The sequence below is a fragment of the Entelurus aequoreus genome, linkage group LG14 (assembly GCF_033978785.1).
Source record: "Entelurus aequoreus isolate RoL-2023_Sb linkage group LG14, RoL_Eaeq_v1.1, whole genome shotgun sequence".
Classification (NCBI taxonomy): domain Eukaryota; kingdom Metazoa; phylum Chordata; class Actinopteri; order Syngnathiformes; family Syngnathidae; genus Entelurus; species Entelurus aequoreus.
Genome location: NC_084744.1, coordinates 57,705,526 through 57,715,525, shown reverse-complemented (window position 1 = coordinate 57,715,525; position 10,000 = coordinate 57,705,526). Strand labels below are relative to the sequence as shown.

General features: G+C 37.7%; 1 protein-coding gene across 3 annotated transcripts in view; it reads left to right on the top strand.

The window, feature by feature from the left end:
- LOC133665107 (vasoactive intestinal polypeptide receptor-like) overlaps window positions 1-10,000 on the top strand; it is a 97,997-nt gene that overhangs the window by 37,648 nt on the left and 50,349 nt on the right. The window contains exon 1 of one of the 3 annotated variants that reach the window (XM_062070316.1): window positions 3,637-3,755. The exons of the other annotated variants lie outside the window; for them this stretch is intronic. Coding sequence (XP_061926300.1) covers window positions 3,746-3,755 — 10 coding nt within the window. The 5' untranslated portion in view covers window positions 3,637-3,745. Of the gene's footprint in view, window positions 1-3,636; window positions 3,756-10,000 lie in introns of those variants that run through there. 3 annotated transcript variants of the gene reach the window in all.

Genomic DNA, 10,000 nt, shown 5'->3' with positions numbered 1-10,000 from the left:
ATTACAAACAAAAAAAACTAAAACTAAAAAATAATTAACTAAAATCTTACCTTTTTCGGAGGTCTCAAGAAGGTAAGAAATACAGGAATGTGCGTGTGTGTGTGCGTGTGCTTGAAATATACAAATCCATACAATTTACAGCAGCATGTTTTCTCTAGTTAGAATGGAATTCTTGTAGGCTGAAATGTGAAGATTTCTACTGACACAGATGACAGCACATGATATAATTGTTATTTTTACTCGTTTGAAAGTATTCATTGAAGATTTGTGCCGCCTTGTCCGACGTCAATGTCACTTTTTTTTTTTACAGCCAGTACGTTTCTGTTCACTAAATCAGTCTGATTTGTCAAATATTTCAGTTTCTTCCATTTTCGCACCATTGCTCTATCTCTGATGTGACTGCTGGCCAGACGCAGTGCGCCTGTGGTACACTAGGGGGCGATCGCGGTCATTTCAACTTGTTTAACTACGTTCGAATAAAGTAGAAGAAGAAAATGCCACATGCTAATTAGTTACGGACCTAACAGATAAGTAAGAACTTTCAAATGCTTTTTTGGCGTCGTTGGTCATGTTTTAATGTGTTTAAATGACACTTGTGGTTATTGGGATCATCAGAGACATGGAAAAAGATCGCCATTTTAGTCAACTGTTTTGGGAGGTTTGTGTTCAGCAGTTGTCTCAAAGTAGCCCGGATGTGCTGGCGTCACGTCATTAAAGTGTCTTATTTGGGAACATTCTGACACTTATTTAACACGCAGGTTTGTATTTTATCACATACTTTAAAAGAATACTGACATAGTTCAGCTTCCTGTGGCTGTACTTTGTGCTTGTTTGACGGGTGAAATGGTTTCAAACGTCACGAAGCCGGAGTGGTTAAACCAGTCACGTGACAGAAGGCTCGCCGACAAAAGATTACGTCATTTGCAAATTCGGTATAGATTATAAATAATTGTGATATAAATGTAACGCTCGTAATGAAACTCATTTGATTTTAATATTTTTTATTGTTTATGTCAGGGGTTCTGAAGCTTTTTGACCTCGAGGCTATTAATCATCTTACTATTTATATTCAATAACTATATCGAACCTACTTCCGGTTGTAACAGGTTATAACTCGCATGCTAACATTATAACTAGGGATGTCCGATAATGGCTTTTTTGCCGATATTGTCCAACTCTTAATTACCGATACCGATATATACAGTCGTGGAATTAACACATTATTATGCCTAATTTGGACAACCAGGTATGGTGAAGATAAGGTCCTTTTTAAAAAAATTAATAAAATAAAATAATGTAACAAACTTGAAAATTAAAAACCAAAAATTAAAAACATTTTCTTGAATAACAAAGAAAGTAAAACAATATAAAAAAAAGTTACATAGAAACGAGTAATTAATGAAAATGAGTCAAATTAGCTGTTAAAGGTTAGTACTATTAGTGGACCACAATCATGTGTGCTTACGGACTGTATCCCTTGCAGACTGTATTGATATATATTGATATATAATGTAGGAACCAGTTTTTTGGGTTGGTGCGCTAATTGTAAGTGTATCTTGTGTTTTTTATGTTCATTTAATAAAAAAAAAACGATACCGATAATTTTCGATATTACATTTTAAAGCATTTATCGGCCGATACTATCGGCAGGCTGATATTATCGGACATCTCTAATCATAACGCTAACTTTTTAGCTAACTTTACGTTTGTTTTTTTCTCTAATTCCACAGCCATACACCTTACAGTCATATAACTCGATGTTTGAAACACGTTAACTGTTAGCATGTTAGCATGTTAACATCAAAGTGCTAGCCTTTTGAGCTAATTTTGCAACCGTTTACCGTAGAGTCGTATAACTTGGTATGTTACACGAGCTAACTATTATAATGCTCACGTTAGCTTGCTAGCATGCTAACATTTGCATGCTAACTTGTTTAGCTAGTTTTGCAACCGTCATAACTTTTTAGCTAACTTTACGTTTTTTTCTCCAATTCCGCAGTATTTACGTTAGCATGCTAGAATGCTAACATTAAAGTGCTAGCTTTTTTGAGCTAATTTTGCAACCGTTTACCGTAGAGTCATATAACTTGGTATGAGACACTTGTTACTGCTAGCATGATCATGTTAGCATGCTAACATTAAAGTGGTAACTTTTTTAGCTAATTGTAATTTTTTTTCTCTATAATTCCATAGCCATACACCTTACAGTCATATAACTCGATGTTTGAAACACGCTAACTGTTAGCATGTTAGCATGCTAACATCAAAGTGCTAGCCTTTTGAGCTAATTTTGCAACCGTTTACCGTAGTCGTATAACTTGGTATGTTACACGAGCTAACTATTATAATGCTCACGTTAGGATGCTAGCAAGCTAATGTGCTAACATTTGCATGCTAACTTGTTTAGCTAGTTTTGCAACCGTCATAACTTTTTAGCTAACTTTACGTTTTTTTCTCCAATTCCGCAGTGTTTACGTTAGCATGCTAGAATGCTAACATTAAAGTGCTAGCTTTTTTGAGCTAATTTTGCAACCGTTTACCGTAGAGTCATATAACTTGGTATGTGACACTTGTTACTGCTAGCATGATCATGTTAACATGCTAACATAAAGTTTTAGCTAATTTCACTTTTTTTTTTCTGTATAATTCCATAGCCATACACCTTAGTCATATAACTCAATGTTTGAAACACGCTAACTGTTAGCATGCTAACATTAAAGTGCTAGCTTTTTGAGCAAATTTTGCAACCGTTTACCGTAGAGTCATTTAACTTGGTATGTTACACAAGCTAACTATTATAATGCTCACGTTGGCTTGCTAGCATGCTAACTTTTTTAGCTAGTTTTGCAACCGTTTAGCCCAGAGTCATATAACTTGGTATGTGACTCTTGTTAACTGTTAGCATGCAAACGATGGCATGCTAGCAAGCTAACTTAAACTTGCTACCTTTTTCATCTGATTTTACATATATTTTTTTTCTATTTACGCCGCCATACACCTTTGAGTCATATAACTTGGTATATGAAATATGTTGACTGTTATCATGCTATTGTTACCACACGTGCTAAGTGTTAGCATTTTTATGTAAACATGCTACTGTTTAAGGCAATCTCTGTGGCTCTTTTTGTACATTTACACCTAAATCTCACGGATACAGACACTCGGCACCATCTTATAAGTACGGCGGCTTCCGGCAACACCCGGCCAGAGCAGGCCCATCAAAATTTTCTAGTTATATCTAACCTACTTCCAGTTTACCAGGTTATAACTTGTCAAATGATATGAAACAATGTGTTATTCACAAAGATTATTATCAAGGCTCAGGTCAGGTTGATTAGAGAAAAAAATACTTACCGTATTTTCTGGACGATAAGACACTACTTTTTTCCTACACTTTGAAACCTGCGGCTTATAAAACGGTGGTCTGGTGTGGCTAATGTATGTAGAATATCTATTTCGTCTAAAATTGGGTGGGTGTGGCTTTAATACCGGTGCGCTCTATAACATGGAAAGTCCGATAATCCAACATACTGCAAAAGAAGAGGCACATCCACAGCGATCAGGAAGCAGACTAGCAAATCTCCTATAATTAGTTGCATGTTTTTATTTCTACCCCCCTGGTCCTAAAAGCAAGTTCATAAGGGAGATAAAGCCACCCCAAGAGTGTACTTGGCAGGCTAAGTGTGGTCGTGCTGGAGGATGTTGCCGGCAGCGGAACGTTCCCCACTCAGTCTCCAGCGGTGACATGCGGTCAGGTGAGACTGACTTTACCTCACCTGCCTCAGGCAGAGCCTCCCCTGCCTTGCTTGTATCAGGACTTGCCTGTCATGGTGATGAATTATAGACATGAATAATGATAACTCTGTCAAAAAACTATTTGCTGTATAATTGCAATCATTTTCCCAGGACAGATATAGGCACACATATATATATATATATATATATATATATATATATATATATATATATATATATATATGTATATGTATATGTATATATATATATATATATATGTATATGTATATGTATATTCGGGCTGCAACAACTAATCGATTATAAAAATAGTTGGCGATTAATTTTGGCATCATATAGTTGGATCTATGCTATGCGCATGCGCAGAGGCTACTTTTTTATTATTTTTATTTTTTATTTTATAAACCTTTATTTATAAACTGCAACGTTTACAAACAGCTGAGAAACAATAATCAAAATAAGTATGGTGCCAGTATGCTGTTTTTTTCAATAAAATACTGGAAAGGATAGAAATGTAGTTTGTCTCTTTTATCCGATTATTAATTGATTAATCGTAGTAATAATCGACAGATTAATCGATTATCAAATGAGTTGTTAGTTGCAGCCCTAATATATATATATTAAAAAAAAAATATATATATATATATATATATATATATATATATACTGTATGTGTGTGTGTGATGTGTGTATATATATATATATATACACTACCGTTCAAAAGTTTGGGGTCACATTGAAATGTCCTTATTTTTGAAGGAAAAGCACTGTACTTTTCCATGAAGATAACTTTAAACTAGTCTTAACTTTAAAGAAATACACTCTATACATTGCTAATGTGGTAAATGACTATTCTAGCTGCAAATGTCTGGTTTTTGGTGCAATATCTACATAGGTGTATAGAGGCCCATTTCCAGAAACTATCACTCCAGTGTTCTAATGGTACAATGTGTTTGCTCATTGGCTCAGAAGGCTAATTGATGATTAGAAAGCCCTTGTGCAATCATGTTCACACATCTGAAAACAGTTTAGCTCGTTACAGAAGCTACAAAACGGACCTTCCTTTGAGCAGATTGAGTTTCTGGAGCATCACATTTGTGGGGTCAATTAAACGCTCAAAATGGCCAGAAAAAGAGAACTTTTATCTGAAACTCGACAGTCTATTCTTGTTCTTAGAAATGAAGGCTATTCCACTAAATTGTTTGGGTGACCCCAAACTTTTGAATGGTAGTGTATGTTTATATATGTAAATATATATGTATATGTGTGTGTGGCATGAACATTGGATGGAAAGTAGTGTTAAACATAAAAAATAAGTAAGTTAATACCATAAATAAATAAATAACATTAAAAAAATAAACAATTATTGTTGCTTCCTACGACTTGTCCAGGGTGTACCCCGCCTTCCGCCCGAGTGAAGCTGGGATGGGCTCCGGCGCCCCCGAACGGGACAAGCAGTAGAAAATGGATGGATGGATGTTGCTTCCTAAATGGACAGATATTTGAACTTCCCCTTCAGGGACTAATCATTTACTCCGAGTGCCGGGCTGCAGTATTTCATGAACTGTAGTTTCCGCTCCAAAGTGCATCAGCGTATTCCGAGCTCCGTCTCCTTCTCACAGATTGTCAGTTCCTCCACTCTCCTGCGCTTGTTCTCCGCATGGCCCCGCTCGTATCCTTTAACGAGGGTCACGGCTCATTTCAGTCAGATGTACTCGGACCTCTGACCTGCGCCCCCTCGGGCAGAGCCGAGTAAAAATACCTCACTGCCCCGACTGACAGCTTGGCTTGTACACCCCGTCAGAGTAATTAGGAGGCAGATGTAGGCAAATACATGTGGGAACCGTCCCGGTATTTTTGTACCGGCGGGAGGACTGATCCCCTTCAGTCATGCCTTCTCTCCATTTCCTTTTAGTATTTGGGAGCATTCCAGTGAGAACATCCCTGTGTGACATAATTAAGTGCGAGGGTAGGGTTGCCTTGCGGCTCTTAAAGCTGCGGCCGACACACACAATGTTGTACGCATTCTGTACTCCACTTTATGGGAGTGGTATGTAACTGTAAAGCTGTCACCGCACGGTGACTTATACCGTATGGGCATCCTTTAAATCAGGTCCAGGCTGTAAGGAAGACAAACAGAAGGGGTTGATAGCAGTATCCTTTCTCCAAAGGTTGGTAGACCATAGTCCAAACTTACAGTTAAGACAGAGGTCGGGATCTTCGGGCACCTCACGGTCCGATTCAATTCAGATTCTTGCTTTGATTATTCGATTCAGAATCAATTATCAATTCAACACAATTCTACCACTGAATTATTTGTTGTAGAGCCGCAGCTATCGAATATTTTGGTAATCGAGTATTCCATCGAATATCCCGATTAATCGAGTAATCAAATAAATCATATTTTTGCTTAATTAAGGTTTGATTATACATGTTAAGATGTGCCCTCAATTATTGCGTTTGGCCTTTTATTATTTATTTATTTATTTATTTATTTATTTATTTATTATTTATTATTTATTATTTTATTAGTTGTTTATTATTTATTTGTATTTACTTTTACTTTCATTATCGAAGGCTGACACGCACAGCGAAAATGCGTGCGTGGTTGATTGTGCCAACTTGTGTGTGCTAATAAAAACAGGTGCGCTCACAGCCCTACGTGCTGTGTGGTGTGACCGCATAAACCAAGTTCTTGTCTCTCGTGCGTTTTGGATGATTATTATACGGTCATTATCGAAGGCTGACACGCACAGCTAAAATGCGTCCGTGGTTGATTGTGCCAATTTGTGTGTGCTAATAAAAACAGGTGCGCTCACAGCCCTACGTGCTGTGTGGTGTGACTGCATAAACCAAGTTCTTGTCTCTCGTGCATTTTTGATGATTATTATACGGTCATTTTTGAAGGCTGACACGCACAGCTAAAATGCGTCCGTGGTTGATTGTGCCAATTTGTGTGTGCTAATAAAAACAGGTGCCCTATGTGCTGTGTGGTGTGACCGCATAAACCAAGTTCTTGTCTCTCGTGCGTTTTTGATGATTATTATACGGTCATTATCGAAGGCTGACACGCACAGCGAAAATGCGTCCGTGGTTGATTGTGCTAATAAAAACAGGTGCGCTCACAGCCCTACGTGCTGTGTGGTGTGACCGCATAAACCAAGTTCTTGTCTCTCGTGCGTTTTTGATGATTATTATACGGTCATTATTGAAGGCTGACACGCACAGCTAAAATGAGTCCGTGGTTGATTGTGCCAATTTGTGGGTGCTAATAAAAACAGGTGCCCTATATGCTGTGTGGTGTGACTGCATAAACCAAGTTCTTGTCTCTCGTGCGTTTTTGATGATTATTATACGGTCATTATTGAAGGCTGACACGCACAGCTAAAATGCGTCCGTGGTTGATTGTGCCAAATTGTGTGTGCTAATAAAAACAGGTGCCCTATGTGCTGTGTGGTGTGACCGCATAAACCAAGTTCTTGTCTCTCGTGCGTTTTGGATGATTATTATACGGTCATCATCGAAGGCTGACACGCACAGCTAAAATGCGTCCGTGGTTGATTGTGCTAATAAAAACAGGCGAGCTCACAGCCCTACGTGCTGTGTAGTGTGACTGCATAAACCAAGTTCTTGTCTCTCGTGCATTTTTGATGATTATTATACGGTCATTTTTGAAGGCTGACACGCACAGCTAAAATGCGTCCGTGGTTGATTGTGCCAATTTGTGTGTGCTAATAAAAACAGGTGCGCTCACAGCCCTACGTGCTGTGTGGTGTGACCGCATAAACCAAGTTCTTGTCTCTCGTGCGTTTTTTGATGATTATTATACGGTGCCGTTCTACAGAGACTTTAGTGGGTGCAAGTGCAAGCTATCCAAGTAGCATGTGGTTGCATGACTCGAATAACCCGAATAACTTTGCACGACTACTTTGGCGTGGTTACTAATGACAGGCTTATTGAACACGACAGCTCGGATAGCCTTGTTAGTTTTCAACACCTTTTGGCGGCATTTGATGACTGGAGAAATGGTATTACAAAATTCCTGGAATTTCGGGAAAACCGGGAATTTTTCCAGTTCAAAAAAACAAATGTGTTTTTGGTCCTGATTAAGAGGAATGATTTGTCGGTGGAACGGTTGAAGTGGGTTGAGAAATGTGGAAGGAGTAGTCGACAGAAAAAAGGCTTTGAAAAAACGGGAATTCCTGGAATTTTTTTTAACTAGAAAAAAAATGTTTTATATATATTTTATGTACGTATATAAAATATATATTAAAAAAAAAAGCCTTTTATTAGATATATGCATACTTGTTATAGCTATTTGGCTGTTCGAGTTTTTATTTTTATTTATTTCTTAATTTTTTTAATACACTGTAGCACTTTGAGATTGTTTACTCAATATAAAGTGCTTTTTACAAATAAAATCTATTATTATTAGGGCCCGCACGGCCCATGTAAAAGGAATCCCAACGGCATTGGGACGAAAGGACCTATTGTAATTGTAAGGTCTATTATTATTATTATTATTATTATTATTATTATTATTACGCAGCTTTGCGCACTACTTTGCCCCCCTTAACATGCTTCAAAACTCACCAAATTTGACACACACATAAAAAAGCGCGAACAAAACTCTTTAAGTCAGAAAACCAAACCCCAAAACTCAAAATTGCGCTCCAGCGCCCCCTAGGAAGAAAACTGCCTGTAACTCCCAGTACGAATGTGGTAGAGACATGAAACAAAAACCTCTATGTAGGTCTCACTTAGACCTACTTTTCATTAATTGATTTCTTCGGGCAAAAATCAACAGGAAGTTGTCAATTTCCCCTTCAAGACAAAAAATGACTAAAAACACTCATTTTTGCCTCTTTGAGCTGTAATTTGACCCCCTTAAAATACTTCAAAACTCACCAAACTTTTCACACACATCAGGACTGGTGGAAATTGCGATGTAATAAAAAAAACGAACCCCAAAACTCAATTGCGCTCTAGCGCCCCCTAAGAAGAAAACTGCCTGTAACTCCCAGTACGAATGTGGTAGAGACATGAAACAAAAACCTCTATGAAGGTCTCACTTAGACCTACTTTTCATTAATTAATTTCTTCGGGCAAAAATCAACAGGAAGTTGGCAATTTCCCCTTCAAGACAAAAAATGACTATAAACACTCATTTTGGCCTCTTTGAGCTGTAATTTGACCCCCTTAAAATACTTCAAAACTCCCCAAACTTTTCACACACATCAGGACTGGTGGAAATTGCGATCTAATAAAAAAAAACGAACCCCAAAACTCAAAATTGCGCTCTAGCGCCCCCTAAGAAGAAAACTGCCTCTAACTCCCAGTACGAATGTCGTAGAGACATGAAACAAAATCCTCTATGTAGGTCTCACTTAGACCTACTTTTCATTAATTGATTTCTTCGGGCAAAATTCAACAGGAAGTTGTCAATTTCCCCTTCAAGACAAAAAATGACTAAAAACACTCATTTTTGCCTCTTTGAGCTGTAATTTGACCCCCTTAAAATACTTCAAAACTCACCAAACTTTTCACACACATCAGGACTGGTGGAAATTGCGATGTAATAAAAAAAACGAACCCCAAAACTCAATTGCGCTCTAGCGCCCCCTAAGAAGAAAACTGCCTGTAACTCCCAGTACGAATGTGGTAGAGACATGAAACAAAAACCTCTATGAAGGTCTCACTTAGACCTACTTTTCATTAATTAATTTCTTCGGGCAAAAATGAAGAGGAAGTTGGCAATTTCCCCTTCAAGACAAAAAATGACTATAAACACTCATTTTGGCCTCTTTGAGCTGTAATTTGACCCCCTTAAAATACTTCAAAACTCCCCAAACTTTTCACACACATCAGGACTGGTGGAAATTGCGATCTAATAAAAAAAAACGAACCCCAAAACTCAAAATTGCACTCTAGCGCCCCCTAAGAAGAAAACTGCCTCTAACTCCCAGTACGAATGTCGTAGAGACATGAAACAAAAACCTCTATGTAGGTCTCACTTAGACCTACTTTTCATTAATTGATTTCTTTGGGCAAAATTCAACAGGAAGTTGTCAATTTCCCCTTCAAGACAAAAAATGACTAAAAACACTCATTTTTGCCTCTTTGAGCTGTAATTTGACCCCCTTAAAATACTTCAAAACTCACCAAACTTTTCACACACATCAGGACTGGTGGAAATTGCGATCTAATAAAAAAAAAATGAACCCCAAAACTCAAAATTGCGCAATTT